This window comes from Pleurodeles waltl, chromosome 9 (assembly GCF_031143425.1).
Source record: "Pleurodeles waltl isolate 20211129_DDA chromosome 9, aPleWal1.hap1.20221129, whole genome shotgun sequence".
In the NCBI taxonomy this organism is placed as follows: domain Eukaryota; kingdom Metazoa; phylum Chordata; class Amphibia; order Caudata; family Salamandridae; genus Pleurodeles; species Pleurodeles waltl.
In genome coordinates, this window is record NC_090448.1 from 1,092,550,097 (window position 1) to 1,092,574,286 (window position 24,190).

Below are 24,190 nucleotides of genomic sequence, written 5' to 3' on the forward strand. Positions count from 1 at the left end.
GTGCAGGAAGGGACACCTTGCTCCACAAAAACAATCAATTGAGGCAATTTCCTCCTTTGATGTGTCCTGCAGAATGCAAACTGATAGGCCAGGTACTCTCTGGACTGGGAAACAAGCATCTTGGAATCCGTTTCAAGTTTCATTCCTCATCAGCCAGGCTAGATTGGAACAGGTTGCATAGCAAGCACAGGACCCACATCTGGACATACCGTCCAACTTAGGGTGAAATTGCAGCACAAAAAGATGATGGACAGAATGTTGAACATTGTCACACATTCACCCCCAGCCACAGATCTGGGTTTAGTCCATTGTTATTTTGCTTTCCACGCTATTCCAGTTTGCACCTAGCCATATGCAGATCTGCCTTCACCATGCTCCCCAAGGGAACAGTCCAGCCCGAACTGCCAGGCCAATTCCTCCCTGGACCAGAAAACAAGCAATCATCCTGGAACCAGTTTCAGAGTATCACCCCTCATCAGCCCAGGGGCATAGTTGGTCAGTAAGATTTGGGGTGGGGTGGGATGAGCTTCAGATTTCCCTACAACCATGCTTGCATATCATGTTAAAATACATTATACGACAAGCAGGGTGCATGAGAGGGGCCTAAGGGGCAGTGGAAATGGGGAGGATTGTGGACTGGTGGGAGTACTAAGTGAGAGAAAACATCATATTTTGTAAAATAACCAACATTTTTAGGACTTCCAAAACAGAGGGAGAGCGTGTGTGTGCTTTTTGCCTGGTTGTATGTAAACATTCCTGGTGAAATCCAACAGACATACCTGATTCAAAGCCCCTACACCTAACTATTTATCAGGTAATACATTTATTAGGGGGGTATAACACCACAAAACCCCCCATTAAGCTACACCCCTACATCAGCCAGGCTAGCTTGAAACCAGTGACGTAGCAAGTTCGGGACCCACATCTGTTCATACCCTTCCCACTTAGAGTGAAAACGCAATACAAAATGGACAGATTGTCGAACATTGTCAAACATTCACCCCAGTCACAGATCTGGGTTTAATCCATCGTTATTTTGCTTGCCATGCCATTCCAGTTTGGACCCAGCCATATGCAAATCAGCCTTGGCCCTGCTCCCCATGGTAACACTCCAGCTCGAACTGCCAGGCCAGGTCCTCCCTAGACCGGGTTGTTCAGATCCAACAACCAGTGTCTCAGCCAGAAGCTGCCACCCTTGCTGCAGTTACGGTCCTGTTCTCCAGTATTCACTTCATCCAGATGTGCTAGCACTCCAGACAGAATCTTAGCTTGTTTCTGTATTGATTAACATTAATGAGTCATGTTTTCAAAATGCAAATTGACCAATAATCCTTTTTCTTGCAGAAAATCTTTGCACGCTATGACGCTGATCATTCAGGAACCATCAATAGCTATGAGATGCGCAATGCTGTAAATGAAGGAGGTAATGTTCTGTGAGGTGAAGTGATAAACATATGATTTATTTGTTCCTGTTTTTTGTTAATCTGTCTTTGTTAGCTGTCCTGCACATTTTTCTGAACTTCCATGTTGTTGCATCTCTGCTTCTTATTTCGCTCTTCATTCCATGTAGTTTCCTTTTTTGATCTTCTCTTCATCCACCCAATCGCTTCCTATTTTATTCTTGTATGCTGTCATGTGTCTATTTAGAGATATTCCATATCTGTCCTATGTCTACGTTTAGGTCTTTTGTTTTTGTTTCTGGAGGCCATTATTGAGACTGCAAGAACAGAAGTTAAGTTACCAATGTCGCAATAGAGTATTAAAATGAGGACATGTCATTTTACAGTGAGAGAATCCGATTTTACTTGCATTTTATTGGCATGTTATAAAAACCCCTATGTCAGCTGAAACCTGTGCTAAAAAAACCTAGAGCTGATCTACTCAGAGACTGCTCATGAAGACAGAGCAAATGTGTAAATGGTTTACCCCTGTGCACAAAGCAGACACAGCCCAGGAGCACCTTTTGGAAAAGTAGTTGGAAGAAGATCTATTCTGATGACACAAAAACCACACTTCCTCAACAGTTACGAATCTGACAACTTTTCGCCCTATGTCTGTCCTGCCTTAGATCTCAAAAGTTGTTGAAAGCACAGTTACTGTACAACTCTAGAACTTTAGACCCCCTTACAAGTTAGAATCAATCCGGGCTTGGCACAAAGCTTTTGTCCATCATAGATGACATGTGACTGCAGGGACACTGCAGCGACATCGGGGCCCTGCTCCTGTTGGATCTGTCTTTGGCCTTCGACATAGTTGGACATGACAAGTTGCTCTTCTGTCTATCTGACCTTAACATTGGAGGGACAGTTTTAAGAAGCTTCAAGTCTTTCCTGTCAGAAGCTCTATGACAGTGCAACCAGTTACTTTCTGCCAGGAAACCGATGCCTTGAGGTATCCCGCAAGATGCAGCACTGCCACCTTCTTTTTATGTATATGAGTTCCTACTAGCGCTTCTGAGGAAGGCTGGAGTAATCTTTGCATTATATGCAGACCATACTCAACTTCTTATTAACATACCCAAGGATGCTGTCAAGGCACCCTGTTACTCCTTAAGACATTAGACCTCATCATAAAATAGGTGGGCCAAATTATTTCTGTCTAACACCCTCCAAACTGAACTGCTATTATCTCACCATGAAACTTGCTGGAGGCCTTAACTTGGCCTCTAAATATGGGAGAGCGCCCTGAATCAATATTGTTGGTAAAGAAAATCTTGGCTTTCTCTTAAATCACAAGCTATTCTTCGACCAGCAGGTGGGGGGGGGGCTATTTCCAAATATTGTTTCTTCTATCTGTATAGATGCTAATCCTGATGTTAACATTACTCACCTTCCTGTTGAAGATCATGATACCTAGTATGTTTATTCATGCTACATTACATCGTAATGTAGATTATCTTGGTTGTATGAAAAGTCAACAGGAATAAACTACAGCATATTCAAAATGCGCCTGCATGCCTGACCCTTTGCCCGAAGAAAATGTATCCAACATCAGACTACACACACTTTTGTCTGTGGGAAAATGGCACTTTGCCTGGTTCATAAAGTCTACTATATGTCAAAACTATATAAATCATCAGTGAAATTAAACCAGTATAACCACCTTCTAAAAATATATTATCAATTGTTGCCGACTGTCCCATAATGCAGAATATTGTCCAGGGGAGGTAAATCCTGTAGTGCTTTTGGCACAAAATTGTGAAACAAGCTGCCAGTTGCTTGTCTCTCAAATACAAACCTGCTATCCGCAAATTCAGGAAAGCTATCAAAAATCAGTTGTTCAATCCTTATTTGATCAGTCATAGTCCTCCCACTTGTACTGTATTTTTCCTGACCTCATGTGCTTAGTGGCTACCTATTTCCACCAACAACTCTGAAAATGTGCAAATGTGGGTAGAGATCAGCTTTGATGGTGGATAATAAAATCCGCACCGTGTACTGTACTAAGAGGCCAAGAACTGCAGGATCAGCTCGATTTAGATTCAGGGTTCCAGAGATGCTTTCTCCATCTCTTCCTAAAGGTGTTTTTTGGATCTCCGCCACATTTCCAGGCTTTCAGTGGGCTGCAGGGGAAAGAGGAGCACTTACCTTCTTGGGTTTACCTTGGGTGAGCACTTGCTCGTCTAGTGTGCTGTACAAAGATGCTTAACTTTAACCTTCCAAGTCCATTGCCTTTGGTCCCACAGATGTTCCACAGACTAGAGAGTTTCGGAGGGCTCTAGCACCTAAAATAGTACTATTCTTATTAATAAGTAGGGGGAACTCACTCTGCTCCGCTACACACTGGGAAGAGAGAGACAATGAATATATGGTTGCGGGAAACATCCTGAACAACTAGGTCTAAACCACTACTTGCCTGAACCACTACTGCTAAACAACTAAAAAGTCTCTACAACTAAGTACTGAACAACTACTGTCTAAACAACAATTGTGCCTGAATAACAATTGCCTGAACAACTACTTTTAAGGTAAGGTTTTCTTTTTGTTTTTTTTATGGTTTATTAGTTGTTTAGAATATATATATATATATATATATATATATATATATATATATATATATATATATATTAGTTGTTCAGTACTCAGTTGTAGAGACTTTTTAGTTGTTTAGCAGCAGTGGTTTAGGCTATAGTTGTTTGGGACCTAGTTGTTCTGTCACATATTCTATGGTTGCCAGTCCTGCCTTTAGACTGCCATCTGACAGGGGAGGAGGAATTAAAGTTAGATAAACCAAGCAAGACTGGACTTATTGAACGTGGATGGGAACTCCTTGATTCAGTCAAGCTCAGGTAGAGGTCACCCTTGACGCGATCTGTGAGAGTTTTGTTTCTTGGTCTGTGTGTCTTGAATTTGCAGGCAGAGGAGGTTGCTAGAGCTTCACAGGCCCCTTGCATTAGGTCCTGTGTGACTTAATAGTGTAATATTTTTGTGGCATGCATTACTGCAGGGAAAAGAGCGACCCTTAAAAGTTGGAGGCTAAACCAAGCTTGCCATTATTTTTCAGACAGGTTTTGAGATCTAGGGCATGACAGACATAGGCCCAAATTTATGAAAACTCACGGAATGCTGTGCAACAACTAAAGTTGCTGTGCTGAGTTGCGTGAAAGTGAGAGAACAGAACAGCGCCATATCTACTAAGATATGGCTTGCTATTTACCTGTGCTGGCACAGCTTGGGCGGCCGTGTGCCAACGTGTAAAGGAGTGTGCGTTCTGTAAGGAATAGTTTTTGTACTGAAAGGGCAACCTTTGAGTACAAAAACTATCCTTCAACACTTTTCCTACTCTGTATGTGTGCTGCACTATGCAGCATGCATGCAATGTAGACAAAACGAGAAGGAATTAAAACATATTTTCTCATTATGCCTGCAACAAGTATGCAATAGACTTTGGTTTAAATTCCTGTCTACGAATGTTTGTAGCTAGTTTTTACGTCAAAACCCATGAGTGGTTGAATGGAAACGCCGATGTAGCACCCATAGAATACCACCTATATGCAAAGTAACACAAAGCAGAGCATAGTGCAACTTTGCACTTTGGGAAACTATCCAAAGTAAAATAAACTTTGTGTTGGATAGTAAATCCCAGCATAACAATATGTGTCACCTTTGTATTACAAACGTGATGCAAACCTGGTGCAAAACATTAGTAAATCTGGGGCAGCATATCCTAAGTATACACATCTTTTTGTAAATAAAGTGCATTTTGTTTCCATACATGCCACATACACACGAGCCCATAATGATATATATATACATATATATATTAAATATTATAATGATTTAGCATTGCAAGATTGATCCAGGTAAAAATAAATCATGGTGATTATTGCATCCCTTGTTCTGTAAATTGTTAGGCCATGTTTTCCACCTATTCTGTGTCACCCTGGGGTGATCTGCCTTCAGCTAGTAGGCTATAAGATGTCTTCTGTTCACATATCGTGATAGACCTTGTCTTGTTTACTGAATCTTGTAAATGTAACTAATATGCACTAGACGAAAACATTGTGTTGTAATGTCAGCCATAGCATTGCACATGAAGAGTAACCAAGACATCAAGATAAAAATAAGGAAACATTTTGTGAAATACAATTCGTCTCTTGGATGTCAAAATATTATTTAAAAGAACTGTTTATTATCTGATATTGTGATCTGCAAAACATTCTGTAAAACAAATAACATTGTATCCCTGGATACAGTTAACCATCTACTCTCGCTACTTTATATTTTCGAACACAGATGTAACAAAGGAATAAATGGTGTATTTGGCAAGCGGCAAATAGGAAAAAAACATTAAACAAGCAGCACTTTCCTAAAGGCAAAGTAGAATAAGCATGTTGCACTTATCATAGGTACACATGTAAGAGCTAGTTTGCTCGAACCAAATCTAGAATGGAACATACACTAAAGGTCAGAGGGCAGGAGTCAAAAGTAAAAGGATAGCCCCATTTCGAAATACACTGATCTACTAAATCATACATATATTTATCAGAAGTCTAGCAAGAGTAGTGATGTGTATGGCTTTGTCCGCCTTCGGTGTTAGCCAGTTGCCCAGAACTTTTCCGAGAGAGCTAAAGCACCATGTACCTCCGGAGCCAGATCTAGGCAGGTATGGCTTTGCTGCCTTATCGGTGGGATATGTCCATATTAAAATGCACACTAATAGGATAATTTGTATAAGCCCGTAAACCTTCTATAGCGTGGCTTCACGGGCATGTATTGGCAGCACTCGAAGGGTATAGTACCAGAATATTGTGGCCTAAGTATTGTCTTGACAAAGATTCATGCCCTACATATCTTAAACAAGAATATGGCTTCATTGAAGATAATATAAAATGCGCATCCTTTAGAGGGTTCATTGTGAATATGATATTTAAAGCCACAATATTTATGTCAGATTATATTTTTGAATTCTTATACATAACCATTAGAAGCCTGTACAATCAAGATGGCTTTGCTGTTGTGCACTACAATATATTCTGTGTCCTTTAACAATGTTGTATTATGTATGTAGTTTTTGGTTTCACAATGTCATTCTGATAGACTTGTGTCAATGCTGTAAGTTTACTATTGCTTGTAGAGACTGTTAAGAGTTTTGTTTCTCTCAGGGGTGTAGCAGGGGGCATCTAGGATTTGCTGTTTTGGAAGGGGCCTACAAAGTCATACCATTGCATGCCTTGCAGATAAAGACTTGGAAAAGTCACTCTGCTTTCCCGAGCAGGCACTTGCAGTATAGAGGGCCCCAACCCTTCAGGGGACCCCATTGAGCCCAAGACCAATGAATACCTGTGCGATCAGGGAGATGGTGGACTCCTCATCACATTTTGCAGGAAGGCCCCATCATTTTGTGCTAAGCCACCGGTTCCTCTATGGCATCAAAGGCCTTCTGGCCAGGATTCCTCTCACGAGCAAAACGTCCTCTACAGTGTTAGGAAATACTCTGTATGCCATGTTCTACAGATTTTCTGCCAGAGTCCTCTGTTTCATGCTGTCATACCCCTTTTAAAAGTCATTTCAGTGTTCTTTATTGTTATCATAAATATGCCATAATAGAACTAACTTAATAGTACAATAATACACATGCATCCCTTAAAAAACTCTTACAAGACAAACGGCACTTTCATTCATTTAAAATCACTACTTTCTGTGGTTTACCTTCACATTACATGTAGTGCTCCGTAGTAGGTTTAAACTACAAAGTAACACAAGTTTCCATTGAAGAGGAGCGAGATCACACTACCCTAATTTAACAATCTTGTGGTCAGTTTAAAAATCCCCCTGCACTTATGTAACAGTGCTTCATTATATCAGATCAAAATTAACAGCACTGACAGTTATACCGAAAAATGGCAACAGGGTTAGACAATAGCATGAGCCTAAACTTTCTATAGACTTCTTGTAACAATCCAGGCAGCCAGGATATAACTGGCCACGACATGAAGACCAGCAGATTGGCCCTTCTAAAATAAAGTGTAAGTGCTTTAGTGCATGGTACAGTTGAGAAGTGCCTGAACAGTGGTACGAGCGATTTAGAGTGTAAGAGCTTAGTTTTTGTACATAGCAGCAAAAAATGTGTTAATGTCTTCCGTACTCTGAACATATATTCACATTGATCGGGTTAAGTTGTCTATAAATGGGTTAGGTTGTCTATAAATGGGTTAGGTTGTCTATAAATGGGTTAGGTTGTCTATTAACGGGTTAAGTTGTCTATTAATGGGTTAGGTTGTCTATTAACGGGTTAAGTTGTCTATAAATGGGTTAAGTTGTCTATTAATGGTTTAAGTTGTCTATTAATGGGTTAAGTTGTGTATAAATGGGTTACGTTGTCTATTAATGGGTTAAGTTGTCTATAAATGGCTTAAGTTGTCTCTTAATGGGTTAATTTGTCTATTGATGGGTTAATCATATGCTGTAAAACTGACTTACTCTTAAGCCAGTGGCTTCAGATGGAGTTTTAGATTATAGGTGAGAAGCGAGAAAGCGAGCTGTATGGAGAGTGGAGAAAGATAGCAAGGGCAGAACCTGCCTTAAAATAAAACAACTGTGCAAAATAGACAAAGGCACGATCATCTGGATTAGGAAGACAACATAACAGATCTGAGGCATAGTGAAGGCTGTGTTGTTGATATTGGAGAGAAAAGGCAAGATAACACCCTTAGTGTGTGTGTGTGTGTGTGTGTTTGCAACATTTAATGTAAGGTAAGGCGAACTATGGGGAGGGCAATTTGAACCACTGCAAAAGTTGTGTTTTTTAGTATGCCACATGCTATCATGAGATCACTTTAAAAGGGCTAAGTGATAATTAAATATCACTCATCACTCTGAAGTATGACCGTAAAAAATAAGCGTTTATGCCGTACATGCATTTCTCAGCGGAGTGCATATGACGCACCATGCTCAGAGTGCACATCAAAGAATCCATCTCTCTAGTCTTTCCAGCACCTGAAACTCTACAAATGTAAGTAGCACTTGTCTGCCGGTGAGGCTCCAGGAACAGTCATGCACATGCTGGGGTAGGGGTTTACATATGAGCTACCTCAAAAGAACCCTGTAAGTAAAACTTTGTATATCCACAAGTAACAGCAGTGGCCACTGGAAAGTGCCCTTACATCTGGTTTTCTTTCTGCTCTCAGGGTTCCACTTGAACAACCAGCTTTATGACATCATCACTATGCGCTACGCCGACAGACACATGAACATCGACTTTGACAGTTTCATCTGCTGCTTCATGAGGTTGGAAGGGATGTTCAGTAAGTTTTCGTAGCCAAGACATCTCCTCCTACATCTGTGCTCTTGTGTTTGTCAGGTTTGTACTTTTGCAGCCTTGGTAGAAGATGTCTGGAGGCAGGCAAGTACTAGTAAAGGCATTTATTCAAATAGCATTCATTTAATACGATATATAAGACCAACCAGGAACTCAGTGTTAATTGCTCAGTCCTGAAGTAGCTTCAACACTTAGAATGCAACACTTGGAGACTCATTTACAAGACCTTTGGGCCACCGTTGCGTCTTTTTGTTTTTTGACACAGCGGTGGCGCTTGCAGTGCTTTACACTGCTCCAAGTTTACAGACTGATGCATTGGGCCCAGTGCATCAGTTTGTAAACCCTTCCATCACATTATACCTGCAAAAGATATAATGTATGTAGGGTAGCCGTTTCCACAGGAAAAGCCACGTAGAACTGACGCAGTGAAATTTACAACATTTCACTGCGTCATTCTGCGACTTCACTGCCTCAGAATTTTACCGCCTGCTCTGAGGCGTAGCATTGACGCAGGGTTTTTCTTTATGGGGCCTCCTCTCATTGCTGGAGTAGCGTCATTTTTTTTACGCTAGTCTAGGAATGCGTGAGTTTAGCACCAACAGATGCGTCAGAATTTCTTACACATCTGTGAAAATGTGTGCCTTGGAGCTCTGAATTGTAAATGCAGTGCATCCAGTGTGTCCTTAGGGAATCGTAGGGCAGCACAAAAAATTTGATGCATCGGGGCTGATGTGTCAGATTCTTGTAAATGAGGCCCTTATTACCTGGCAACGTCACAGGAATACAAAATATAAGACCAAGAAGAACCACACTGCATATTCTCTTGCAAACACCACTCCAACACAAATCACCAACTATACTTCTTTTTTCAGCAAACAGCCCTCACCAGTTTTAATTTCAGCAGAGGTCTGGGGGGTAAGCATCCACTGAAACCAGATTATCTGTTCAGACTATGGCTAGCAGGTCAATTACCCGAGTGTGGATTCTGTTTAGATATATTGACTTTGCACTGTATAAAACCCTTTCACCACCAGGCCACTGCTTCTGTTCCATCTGTGTCTGCAGAAATCAAACTATGGGGTAGATTTATTCAACAGAAAAATTCGAGCAACCAAAGTTGCTGCGCGGCATTTCGATATGGAGAAAGTGCAGTGCAAACCTATTATTACTAAATATAGCCTGCTGATGCTCTCTCCCATGCACTGCTGCACTGCCTAGCTCCACACAAACGCGTTTGCAGCATAGTGCAAAGGTGAGTGTGTGCAGTCTAGCACGGGATTCTGTCTGGAAGGGTACCTTTCGGGTACATAATCCTGTGCTTGGACCATTTTGTACCATTTCACTTCGATTTACAGAACAGATCCAGTGACTGAAATGTTTGGGTAAATGTAAACATTTCTCCTACTTATCGCCTGTTTCAAGGCCATGTCTGGCACACTTATAGATATGACTTTCTGTCAAAAAAACATGGTGGTACCATGGGACTACCCATCTCCATCTATGGAGTGCGCCCTTGACTTAAAGTAGCGCAAAGCACTATTTGTGATACATTAAGGGCACGTTTTTTTTTCTGCTTGAAAGTAAATAGTTTATAAACACTTTGCATGGCTTTGTGATGGCACAAGGTGTTGAAAATTCTGGCCCTATGAATCATATGGTGATTACTTTAGGGACCCTGGTGAAATGATTTGGTGGGCTCAGTTGGTTTCCCAGACAGTGAGTTTCTGAAACACACACAAACCCTCCTCAGAGGTACTAAAGAACAGCAACGTTGTTTGGAGCATGAGAGAATCTTAAACATGAAATCTGAGCTCACGCTGCACATTTACTGAGATGATTGATGCATTCTGGTGACAGTCTGGGCACCTTGCATTACCTTGAGGATGTTTTAGCCTTTCAACTTGACTCTTCTATAGTCTAGCCATGACTCACCATGTCTAGTGACACAATTAGCTCACCTCAGTCAATGACAGTTGATATTTGGTCCCTTTAATAATACTGTCATAATATTAATGACTTCTTAAACACTCCTTATGTTGAGTTATGTTTGGGCCTGCTCCTCGGGTTGGGCGTTTACGCCACATTAGTGTGAGTGGGAGCACATGCTACACGCTCTCTGTTTCAGACAGTGTGATTCTTGTGCAATAAGTTCCCATTCTTGTGCAAGAAGCTACCATATAGCAGAGAGCAATCTGGAGCAATGACCCCGTACTCACATTATAGCCCTTTGAATACAGCTGCAGGCTGCAGCATTATGACCTGTTCCCTCACCAAGCATCCAGGATGTCAGTTCAAAGTCCAGCAAAGTCTCCCATAACAATGGTGCATATCAGGACAATAGCACAGTTTTAGTTATTAGCTCAGAATACATGTATGAAAAACTCAGTACATCAGTTCTGTTCAAATTCTGTCCTAAGAGGAGACAACCATGGGCACCAACTATGTGTTGTTTCAAAGGAGAATTATGGGGTAAGAAGTCAAAGCTTCTGTTTTTTCCAGCCCTCCCACAGCTATGACCGATGCTCCTCACTACGGCCACATATATAGCATGTGATACCAAACCAGGGTCTGTAGGTGCTGTGCATGTACGAACATTGTACAAAACAGCCTTTAATTGAACCAATATTAGGGCTAAGCAACCACCCATTAATCAATGGAATGGGTACAATAGTACCCATAAGCAAGATTATGGCCCTCATTTAGACCTTGGCTGTATATACCGCCGACTGCCACGGCAATGGCCGCCAAAAGACCGTCGCCACGGCTACCAGCTGTTCGCCGTATCACGACCACAGCCGCATTTCCGTTAGAAGGATGGTGGAATGCAGCTGTGGCCATGCCGGCGGATGGCGGTAAGGTGGCGCTGATGCCAGCAGCAGCGCCACGCCAGTAGACCGCCACCGGCTGTATTATGAGAAATAATACGGCCTGGCGGAGTTCTGCTGACGGACGCTGCTCCTGGCAGCAGCGCCTTGTCCCGTCTCCTGCCGGAGGACGCCCTGGAGCTAGGTAGGTGGGTGCTCCGACAGGGGAGGGGGGTGTTTTGTGTGCGTGTGTGTATGTCTATGCGTGTGAGTATGTGGGTGTGTGTTGCGTGTTGTATGTGTGTGCATGTTTGGGGGGGTGAGTGCGTGTATGTTGGGTTGTGTGAATGCATGTATGTATGTAAGTGTGTGTGAATGGATGAAGGTTGGTTTGGGCGTGTGTGTGAAGGGAGAGGTGTGTATGAAGGGGGTGAAACCTGGGGAGGGGGTGGGGAAGACCCCTATCAGTGACAGGGAAGAGATTCCCTGTCACTAATAATGCCTACCACCATGGTTTTTGTGGCAGTAAGGATGCCACGAAAACCATGGCGGTAGGTGGGGTCATAATCCCGCAGGCTGGCAAGTGATGGCTGCCGGGCTGGAGATTGAAGTCTCCAGCCCGGCGGTCGTTTTCCGCTGTGGCGGTCGGTATGGTACATTGGCGGTTTGGCTTCAGCCAAACCACCAATGTCTTAATATGGAGAAAAGTACTGCCAGCCTGTTGGCAGTACTTTACTCCATATTACCGCCGACCGCTGGGGTCATAATGACCCCCTATATGTGCTCTGTTGAAGTATCTAGCCAGACCAAATTATGCTCAGTGAAATATATGCAGCAAAATAGTTAACTTCTGTATGTTTCTGATTGATCATTTGTATATACTTCTCCATTTCGCAGGGGCCTTCCATGCCTTTGATAAAGATGGAGATGGCATCATTAAGCTCAACGTGTTGGAGGTAGATATATTTTGCTATGTGTTAAGTATATGCAAAAGAGACTGTACCTGTCTTACATCTCTGTGGTTCACACAAGCTTTAACACATACACAAGCATGATGCCATACATTTGGGAAATTCCTACATTCCTAATGCACAACACCTCTTTCTGCATAGTACACTCTATAAAAGATATCAACCATACACAAAAAAATGGAGTAGCCTCGACTCGAACACCCAAAAGCATTTTAGGCCCTCGTCAGGGGCATGAGGCTTTATACAAATGCTACACTGGAATGCATGTTGTTACTTTGCATCTGTACACCATGGCAATTATAAAATCACTGACAATGTGACAAAATGCTTCTTTGGTATTGAAGTGGATTAGGGTTTGACTTTTCCAGTCAACAGGATGTGAGAAGGCTTTGCTTCTATAGAGGCCTGCTAAAAGAAAAGAGATGTTCTAACCAAGCCTTAAGTGCTCTACAGAAGCACAGCAGTATTGTATGTATATGGTATTTGTATAGCACAAACCTAGCAAAAAAGTCGGTGGAATGCTGTACATGGTCAAAGACATGCATAAAATGAATAGTAATAGGGGAGGAAGTTGGGTTGTGGACAATTAAGTGAATGCAGTTTTGCATTGCATATCATCACCTGTGCAAGAAGGGAAATTTCCCTTAGGCGACCCCATAAAACTCATGAAGAATACCCCCTTCATTTTCAGGCTCCCTATAGCCTCAGAATGCGGCCGAAGAGAGTAGCAAATGTTTGCATCCACTTTTCTTGTCACTGTGGCATTAACATATAACAGAATGGACTGCCTAGACTGTTGATGCTTCTTTTGTACTACATATTGTGTAGGGTCACATTATGCTGCTACAGAACGTAATGTGGGCAAACCTACATTTGCTTCAAGGCATATCCACGTGCAAAGAAGGAATGCACAGTTGAGTGATCCTCCACAATTTATTGATTCAAGCACAATAGCAAACAGGCTCTTGGAGAACAGATTAATGGCAGGCCACCCAACCAGTTGCAGATTATTAGTATCCTTTGGAACAAAGCAGAGGTGCAAGCTTCCCATATTGCCCGCCCACCCTCGAAGTAAACTGGGCACACCCAGAAAGACACTGAAGACGTGGCAGAAGCTCTGCTGTCTGCGTCTTTCAGTGTGCACTGTGCATTCCAGCTTCTGAAAAAGATCCCAGAAGTATGGATGCTACTATGGCTTACATCCAGCTATACAACAATAAGAGAAAGATTTGCAACTTTTTATTCGGAAAAGACACCTCCTTCACAATCAACAGTGGTATGCTTTATCATATGTACCTATTATCGTTTGAGTTAGTAAATACTACTCGAACAAACTCAAGCAATGGTTGGGAGTTTGTGAGAAAGATAATATTCTGGTTAAATGCTGGGATCCAGTTTTTCCAAAAGGGCTATTAGTAAACCTATAAGATATCTCTTGTTATTTAGGGGACACCCAGGCAATGATTAAAATATATATTCACTGGATGTGTCCTTAACAATTGATGGTTTATACATCTAATAATGTTTCCTAACATGTTTCAAGCGATTCGGACAAGCTCCAACCTTCTTTAGGGCCATTTCAATCACTGCACGTACACCCACCCTCACTGGGCCTTTAGGGTCTTCCTTAATGGTTGTGTTGCCTGCAGAAAGAACAATAGAGCAGTGGTTCAAACCTCTACTGTTTCCTGACTATGCTTCGTCCAGCTTTTGGGTTGACTCAGGAGTTAGAACAAGCTCTAGAGAAGCATCATGCTTTTTAATTATCTGGGCCCAAATTATGAGTGGAACACACTGCAATGCATCCTTAACTGGGTGTCCCTGGTGCAGGCCAAGTCAGGAAAGGGCAGATCCCTAACAGCACTGAGGAGAGAACATTTGTGAAAGAAAAGGGTGTTGTTTGAGACTGCAGCTCCGTATGTCTCTGGAACCGGCTAGCCTCTGTTTGACTATGCAGAAAGGCATCCCACTGCTGGCAAGTGCAGTGCATTAAAGCACCTGCCTACAGCAAGATGCTTGGGTGGTCCATCTGACCTCTGTGATCCACTTGGGGTGCACTCGGGAGGGCTGGTGACTGTGTGCCTCCTGACAACTTCTTTGCCTCTGAGCCTGCATCTCAAATACAGCATGGGTGCAAAGCCAATGTGTTCCCTCATTTGGATAGGCCTTCTCTTGTTTTGTAATTACAATTTTCTCTCAGCATTGTTATTTATTGGTTTAAATGTTGTGAGGTCATAAGTATTGCATTTGGCCAACTCCTGCACCCTTGCGCAGTGATGTTTGGTCACATGAAAGGCCCTTCACCTAATCTGCAATGGAAGGCCATTCTCCGCCTTACATGGTTTCCGGCCTTGCATAGCAGAGGTTGGTCGCATGGAACTGGACTGCAACTAAGCCCTTCTTCCAGTGCACCATGTGTGGCTGTCTGCCAAGCACAGTGGTAGAGCACAGATTACCTTTTCCCCATTTTTTTAAAGGATTCACAGATCAAATAATAGATTTACAAATTAAACATGGGTCAGCAAATCCTACAATTAACATTTTTTTAATTAAAAATTTGATTGCTAGGGGAGGCATCCCACATGGTCCCAGAGGTCAGGGTGTACTAACCTTACTCTTTTTTGCGCTTTTTCCTTTTTCCCACCAAGGTGCTCAGTGTACCTTCTTGATTAATGGCAGCTGCAACCAAAATGTTTCTGTGAAAGCTATCCAATCAAAATGAGGTGGATTCGTATGCCTTCAAAGCAGGACATGAGAAAAGGCTCCTTCATCCAATGGTGTGCCTTGACTTTCTTTTTAAATAGATTAACAAATCATTTATGGATACACAAATCTGCAGATCATCCACAAACTAATGGTCAAGATATCTCTAAAATGTAACTTCCTAATGCCAATCAAGGACCTTTTTAAATGTTAATGTCTAAAAAATTACTGAACAGACCAAACCAACCAAACAGTTTTTAAGGTATAAAGGTCTACCATCATGATGCCCAGCATGCACAGTTTTGTCCTCAATAATGTCACTTCAAATGTTGCAGTGATGTTATCAATGATGTCACAGAACATGTCATGAGTGATGTAATATGTGGGGTAATTAACTGCGCGTTGTGAGGGCGCGAGTTATAGTTACTTTAGAGCACAAAATATATTTACTTTAAATAACTAACTGGTGAATTACAGTGTTTTTTAAAGTTTAAACCATTTATTGTAACTGACGTTTTCACCTAACTAACGTCACTTTAACCATTGTGTTTTTTTCATGTGAATTTGTAGGGATTTTTAACGTAAAGTAATATTTACCATATTTGAAAGCAACCCCACTGTGGCCAACTTCTTGCGGGCAAGCAAGCCTGCGTGGGGTGTGGCCCTGCTTGCTTCCAGGCCCTGCATCCTCCAAACCCCTGCGGGCAGCCAGTTCCCCGCTGTGTATGGCCAGACCTGTGGTTGACTGGAGGGCATGGCCTATGGCCAACCACCCCCACAGACAAGCAACTGTGCAGGCCAGCCCCCTGTGGGCAGCCAACCCCATGCCTTTCACAGCATGGGGTTGGCCGCAGGGCCTGGCCTGTGGTCATGGGCTGCGTTCAACTCCATCAGACAGCCAACACCCACACAGCGCACAGTGAAGGCTATGTGTGGCGTGGGGTTGGCTCCAGGGCCTGACTTGTGGCCAGGCCCTGGAACCAGCCCTATGTCATGTACTGCCTTTTGTTATGCATAGCGTGTGGTTGGGCTCTCAGGTCCTGGCTGTACTCAGGAACACATACTGACTATGCCAAAGAGCCCAAAACCAAATAATAAAAAGTGGACCTTTTATTATCCTTCTCCAAAAATTACCTATATTTTGCTCTAGTATATACTTCTGTAATGAACACAATGCAGTGTTTAAAAACTGTACTTATTATAAAAATGTTTATTCAAGTTTCAACGAAAAAGTTTGTGAGTCTTTCTTTTAACTGAAACATGTTAAAAGAAAAAAAGACATTGGCTTTTGCTTAAAATATAAAAACAACATTTCTCTGAGTTGTTCTTATAACAATTTTTAGCCCAAAAATTTTTTTTGTCATAGTGCACCCACAGGAGGGCCTTGCACCCCAACTGAAGAGGATAGAGTTTCAAGCTAGGAGTGCTTTAAAAATTCTCCTGGGTCATGGTTTTAATGACCCAGGATACCTACCGTTTATTTATGCAACCCCAACACATAAAAAAAATGCTTGGTGGTACCACCCCTCCCCCCATTCAAATGGCACCACCAAGCATAAAAATGTGAAAGAAAAAAGCCAACGCTGAACATTACGGGGCACCCCAAGAAAGAGTAGTGACTAATAAATGACCAGCTTCTGCTTCTCAATTCATAATCATTTTGGTGTCCTTGTGCCCACCAGGAACACCCTTCTTTTAAGATTGCTTGGGAGGGGATCCCCCTCACTGAGCCTTTACGGCTCGGGGGACTTCATCCCCCAGGACCTTTCTTTTTTATTAAGGGGGAGGGCGTGCAGCCCTCTCGCAAACCCACTTCTGGCCCTGTGGATCCCATCCCCCAGGGCTTTCATTTTTAATAAGCGGAGGGAGGTGTGCAGCTCCCTCCCCATGCCACTTGGGGCCCCTGATACCCCATCCCTGGGATCTTTGTTTTTTTGGTTTTTATGGGAGGGGGCACATGGCACTCCCTTCCTAAGCGACTTCGGGATCAAGGACCTAATCCACTAGGGCCTTTATCTTTTCAGGGGAGTTGTGCCGCCCCCTCTCCTAGCCATTTCCGGCCCTGGGGACCCCATTATCCGGGCTTTTCGTTTTTAATAAGGGAAAAGGGGGTCTGCCCCCCACCAACCCAACAGGGAACTTGGGCACCAGGGACCCCATTTTCCATAGTCTTATATGGGAACCCAGTGCACCCACAGCACACATCGTAGGGCGCAGCAGAGGAACCCCAGGGCCCTGACTCTCCACGTGCAGCCATCCTGGTTGCATCAGGAGCTGGCTTTGCTACTGCCTGGAGGGAGCAGTTGTTTTTCCTTGCTGTTTTTAAGGGAGGGTGCGCAGCCCCCTCCCCTAGCCTCTTTGGGTCACAGGGGACCCCATACCTCTGGACCCTACTTTTTTATTAAGGGACAAGGGGTGCAGCCCCCCCACCTCGCCCCCACTCGAGCCACTGTGACCCCTTTCCCCAAAGCCTTACATGGGTGCCCCGGTGTTGTCCCAGGGTACCCACAACACACAGGGGCTGTGGGGAAGCCCCGACTCCCAGCCAGCTCCCCGTATGCAGCCATCCAGCATCTGGGTTGCATTGGGAGCTGGCTTTGCTGCAGCCCAAAGGGAGAAGCTGTTTTTACTTGCTCCCTCTGGGAGGGAGCAATCCAGGGGCCAGATTTACAAGGCCCTATCGTCACAGGAGAGTCACTTTTAGACCATATTATAAAAAAGCAACCTTTCTGGACCAAGATCTAGCTTCCTGCCAAATTTGGTGTAAATCTGTTTAGTGGTTCAGGCAGTAGTTGCGTTCACAAATTCCAAAAAAACGATGGGTATAGAATAGGGGAAAAGGTGTTTTGGGACCCCTCCCCTTTTTTTTGGCTCCTGGCTGACAATTCAACCAGAAATTGTCCACACAGCAGTTGAACTGACTGTCGTATTTGTTTTGAAAATTTCGTGAAGATTCGCCAAATGGCGTAAAAGTTATTGTCAAAACAAATAATGCTTAGGTAATGGAAAATGCTGGTCCTATCTATAACTACATACTGGCTATCACCAATAGAACAATTCACCAGTCACATCAGCTGCAGTCTGGTAAGTTTCACGGTGATCTGTCAAGCGGGGGTGAGAAAAATTGAAAAATGGGGGGGGGGGGGGGGGGGGGGAGGAACGCATTTTCCCCATAAATTTTTCCATTTGAACAACGATAGTGCTGAAACAATTGGACAGAATTACACCAAATTTGGCAGAAAGGTAGCTCTTGTTCCAGAAAGCAACCTTTTTGTTATTTGGTGTAAATCCCTTCAGTAGTTTTAGAGAAATTAAAGAAATTCCAAATTTGTATACATAGACACGCGAAGGATTTGCGACCCTTCCCGATCACCCTGACCCCTTAGCTCTGGGGTTGGGGATCCCCCTCACCCCCCAGCTAAAAAGTAATTTTAAAAATGTTTGCTGCAAACTCGTGCCCCAAGGTAATTATAAGTCTTGCCCTCGCCATGCACTGCTAATTACTCCACAAATTACAGCACTCATGACATCTCTGGTAACATCATTGATAATTTGATGTCACTGTAACATATGCTGTAAAATTATTGATCAAATGACTGTGCATGGTAGGGGCATGAGTTATAGTTACCTTAGGGCACGAGTAATAGTTACTTGAGATACCTCTAATATGTTAAACATTAGAGCATAACTGTAACACCCTGTAACCTTTGTTTTTTAAGGGATTTTCTATGTTTTTTCATTCTATTTCCTAGCTATAACGTCCCTGTAACCTATGTTTTTTTCAGTGAGAATTTTTTAGGTGGAGAATAGCTCCTTTATGTGGACTAATCTATACCTCTGACACTCCCAACCTGTTCACCTCAAACGTCTGTTTTTCGAGCAGAGTATATTACCATAGGATTAACACATTGCCACCCATACCGTGCTAAAAAGTGACAAACAAAAACACAGGTACACATACGCACACACACATATCGGAAAATACTGGAGAAAGTCTCAAAGTTTTTTCACCCACCTTTGCAAAAACCTGTGTTAAACCTTCATAAGTTGCAACGTTTTCTCACATTGCCACATTGTGCATTTTTGCAACAATTTATGCCCTAAAAGGTAACGCTTAAAGTGGAAAATGTCGACATAGATTTTCCATCTTGACTGGTTTATTAGAATAGAAATAATATCTCATTTTGGTGAAAATTCTCTTATAATGCATTCACAAACTTTGTACGAGGCAAAGTCTAACCTGAACATTTTGCAAATGCCAAAAATTGGGAAATTTGCAAAGCTGCTAACCCTTAGTTGTGTAGCCGCAGGTTGGCCTCTACTATATACTTATAGGTGTTGTTTAAATCATTATGTAACCGGTTGACACAGCGTACAATAATCACAGTATTGTTTCTAACATGTGCCTCTTCTGTTTCTTCTCTCAGTGGCTGCAGCTGACCATGTATGCATAAAGATTGCCTTATCATGTCTCTACAAAAAAAAAAACTCTTGCCAACCACAATTAATGCCATACTACACTATCTCAGGATTTCCTCAATTGGAAGCTGTGCTCAACATTTACCTCAATGTCCCAACAAGTACCTCCGACTGCATACCCCGGACGTTGTTGCGGTGATGGCATCCAGGAGCCACCAGTACACGCTTGTGAAATACAGCTGGGACATGTGTCTCTGGCATTGGTCTGAAAGGCACAAGCAAGCAGATGTTCATCGGTCAGGCCAAACCAAGGTTCCCATTGAAGAGCACATCATTTGCAAAGCAACTTAAGACCTCCGGATACTACTCCTTTATCAGCAGGACTGTCACAGGGAGGGGACAGCTGGGCCAGTTTATATATCTCAAAAGCAGGCCTTTCTTGTGATATATTCACCGTGACATAGGCAAAAATCACCACCAATGGCACCTTTCAAATGTTTCTCTTTCGAATAAGATTCTTGTACTGCCCGAAGATCAGAGAGGAGTCCCACATGAAATTTGTGATCCTGGCCCCACCAAGGTTTCTGATGAGCCTGATTGTATAAAATGTTTGTCATCAAAATGTTCGAGCTGTATGGTAGAAACATCACGTGATAGTTGCCCAGTGAGTTAAATTTTTTCCTCAGGTTAACATATAGATGACAACAGATGAAAGGCGTAGGACTACGTTAGAGGGCAGATACCAGGCCACCGAAACTAAAGATTGCTTTGAAAGTCCAGCAGTCTCTACAGCTGCACCCATCCCAGCCTGTCACCCTTTCACCTTACCCAATGCCAACAGAGCTTGTCTCAGGCAAACCTCACAGGCATAATGAACAACACAGCGATACGATCTCATGTACTGTTTTTGTTTCCTGGTATTGTGGGTGGAGCTTTTATCGTTAGCATATCTAGTGATATGAGGATTGTCAGGTCAGAGTCGGTTCATACCGCGAGCGATATGAGAGAATGATGAACCTTTAATTGGCACATAGCCGGCTACTCAGTGATGTCTATCACCAAGTCCTCAGACTCACGTTTTTTCACCTATCCGAGGTGACAGGCATATTTGCCTATTACCTTAGCCCGCTTGACTCAGGTTTAGCTGAGCAATTGTACTCACTATGAAAGGGAGAACATATCCACTAATGGTGCAACACAAGATGATGTAGGTGTCCTGTAGAATGTGGCGATGAGCTCTTAAAAGTACACTAAGTCAAATCAAATCAAATCATTAGCATTTATAAAGCGCGCTACTCACCCGTGCGGTGAGTCAGATCACATCATAGCTGTACAAAGAGTCCGGGTGAGGCTACGTCTAGGTGATACGTAGCTCCGGGTTCCTCCTACTGTGTACAATTCGGAGTAGCAGAGTGGTATCATCCTGTGGTGCTTTTCTGGCGCTGCACTGAGAGAGTGAGTAGACCTTTTTTTGGTATCTCACATGCCCTGAGCATCATAAAAGACTGGTTGGCTGTCTTTGAATTGTGACCCTTTGAACACCAAAACACCAAGTGGCTCATTTACAAAGAAGTGACTCAGTGTGGCGCTGCAAGCCAGCTTGCTGCGCTGCGTCATTTTGAAAGCGCAGGAATGCATCGTATTTACAGAACTACGATGCAGCCCTGTACATTCCTCTGCGCTGGCACACAAACTGCTGCGTAGCACCAACGAAGGCCCCCTTGCTCCATGGTACAAGGGTGTCTGCGTTGCAGGGATGATTGTTTATGTGCAAAATGCAGTACACAATGAAAATGCAGCACACATAGAAAGAGGAAAGAATGGGGAGAAATAATGTTATTTCTCCCTGTTGCACCACTTCAAGCCACTCCTGAGGTGCCGTAGGAATCTGACGCATTCTAAGCCTTGTCGGGGAATGCAGCAGATTCCATGGATGTTACACGGGAACACCCACAGCAGTACCCGTGGAATGCCCCTTTCATGCAGAGTTATGTGTGAAAGGGGGCTATATTTACAAGGCCGTTAAAAGCCACACAAGGTGGCTTTGCGTGGCCTTGTGAAAACGGGCTGGCCCATTACACCACTGGAGCATAAAACAAATGGCGCAGTGGTCTGCTAGGGACTTGTAAATGAGGCCCCAAATTCTTCCAGGTTCACTGAATTATTTTTTTGTAATTAAACCACTTGATGGATCACTCAGAGTTGTCTCCCTCACTAGGGGTCATATGTACAAACAATTTTTCCCATAGACACAGAACGGGTAAAAACCCTTGCTACATCTGGCCCTAGATCCTTAAGATTTTTCCTGAACTGTCAATAAAACCTTACAGATACAAAAAACAACACACAAAAAGAACAAAACCTTGAACCCAACTTTGCTGTGCCCCCAAAATGTGAAGCTGTCTTCCTCTTGGAAAACCTTGAGCCTGCTTGACTTCTGCAATGGCTTGAAAATTGCCCCTCTCTTTTTCTATGCCTGTAAACATTTATATACGATAAGTTTAAGCCCGCAGTTCCTTCGCTAATAGTTCTGATTTACCCATTTTTGTTGTTTGTACAGCATTATACTACACCTGTGGTGATGTTTGCGATTGTCCGAACTAAATAAATAACGTTGCTTGCATGGCATTGAGACTGCGACAAATGCTTCCTCGACCCTTCTCATCCGCAGTATTGAATGCCGATTTGGAGTTGGAATTATGGACCTGATAAAGTAGACTTTGTCACTGAAGAGGCACAAATCTTGACTACTGTGTATGCCAAAATCGTATGCAACGCTGGGTTAACAGAGCCATAAATACTGATTACTATGGGCCTAGACTGATGACGGGCATTTCTACACAAATATTGTCCCCCTTCTAACGATGGATCTAAGTGCTATACAAACAAATGTTATTTTCAGTTGTGTATCACAGACCACAATGAAGTATTTAAATGTTACACTTCATTTCATATTAAATTATTTTATAAAAAGCACATAGGAATTCCAGTCCACTTTTCATATCGTTATAGATTTGTTTTGTTTTTACTTGTGAGAGCAGCAGTTGCATTTTCTAATATTTTGTGTACCAACACATATTTTATTTTGAAAATGAATAATACCTTCAAAGCCTCTTGGATCATTTGAATTCAGGTTCATGTTCTGACAATTTGCAAAGCAGGCATTTGTGCTTCCACTAATATTTTCAATATACATGTTCTCTGAACGGAAATATTAAATGATATGTGTTATTCTGTAAATGTACTTTGTTTAGGTAGTCCTTCCTTTAAAAGAGAAAGATGGTTCTTGTAATAAAAAGTCTACATGCTGGTTGCAACTTTGAGTCATGTGTAGCCATGTCTGGTTATTTTCAACATTTGGATTTCAGCTTGAAAGCAGGGTGTAGTTGTGTTGAGGTAGAGTGGCAAAATGATTCTTTCAAAAACAAGATGTGAACAAGTTGAGTTCAAGCAGTGACACTTCTTTAGCAAGAAAGACTCATAACTCTCGGCTTCCCTTCATGGTGAGATCTTATTGTGCATGTTCTGGATGATGCCCAGGTATGTGCTTCACTGTACCACACCAAATAAGTTAAGCATGGGATGCAGCATTTCAAGATGTGGTGACATGTATGATCATAGTATTTCAGGTACACTAGTAGCTACGTACAGGTAGGTTACAAGATAAAAACTGACTGACTTGTTTTGCATTGTGTACTGCTGCAAAAAGGCATTTTTAGATGTTTTAATAATTCCTTGACTTTTTATACTGTTTGTTGTGGAATGGCCAATAAAGTACAAAAAATAAATTGGTTAGTGTCCTATTTGTTCATTCCATATAGAAAGTTTCCAATAATTCACTGACATTTTTAGAAAACCATCTTTAGAATATACTTATACGAAGAAATTATTCCCATGAATAGTTCTAAGATAACCACTTTTCTTTGTGACTGTGATATTTATCTGGGATTCTTTCAGTAATAAGTATCACTATAAAAAAGAAATAGATACAGTTTGTTACAATAATTTCCTGTCTGAACCTGATTCATTTTCTCAACTATTACAAAATCATATACTTTAAAGTCTGTGGGGCAAATTGATAAAAAGTGGCGCATTATTTCATGATATGCCACTATTCTTGCGCCCACCTAATGCCACCATGTTCGCATCGTTTTTATGATACGGCGCACCACGTTACACGTTAGGGAACTAGAGTCATACATTTTGACGCTAGTTTGGTGTTTTGCAGGATTAGCGCCAAAAATATTGATGCTAATCCTGCAAAGTGACTGGAGGCCCACTGAAAACAATGGGAGCCTCATATGAAAATGACACTAGACTTTGGGCCTCCTAACACCAGAAGGCCCCTGTGCATACATTATGCCTGGCGCAGACATAATGTGGTACAAGGGTTTACACTTTGTATGTATGGTGAGCCGTTTTTGCCACACTAGCGTCAACAAAATGACGCTAATGTGGCACAAGGGCCTTAAATCTGGCCCTGTGTATCTAAATAGCCCCCTTACTGCCTCACACGACCTACTCCTTTGATTT

At 42.6% G+C, this 24,190-nt stretch overlaps 1 protein-coding gene across 1 annotated transcript in view; it reads left to right on the plus strand.

The window, feature by feature from the left end:
• CAPN3 (calpain 3) overlaps positions 1–23,445 on the plus strand; it is a 333,505-nt gene extending 310,060 nt beyond the window's left edge. Inside the window, exons 21-24 of the mRNA XM_069208784.1 lie at positions 1,345–1,423; positions 8,630–8,746; positions 12,462–12,520; positions 19,666–23,445. Of these exons, the coding sequence (XP_069064885.1) occupies positions 1,345–1,423; positions 8,630–8,746; positions 12,462–12,520; positions 19,666–19,692 (282 nt within the window). The 3' untranslated portion in view covers positions 19,693–23,445. The remainder of the gene's footprint in view (positions 1–1,344; positions 1,424–8,629; positions 8,747–12,461; positions 12,521–19,665) is intronic.
• The last annotated feature ends 745 nt before the right edge of the window (positions 23,446–24,190 follow it).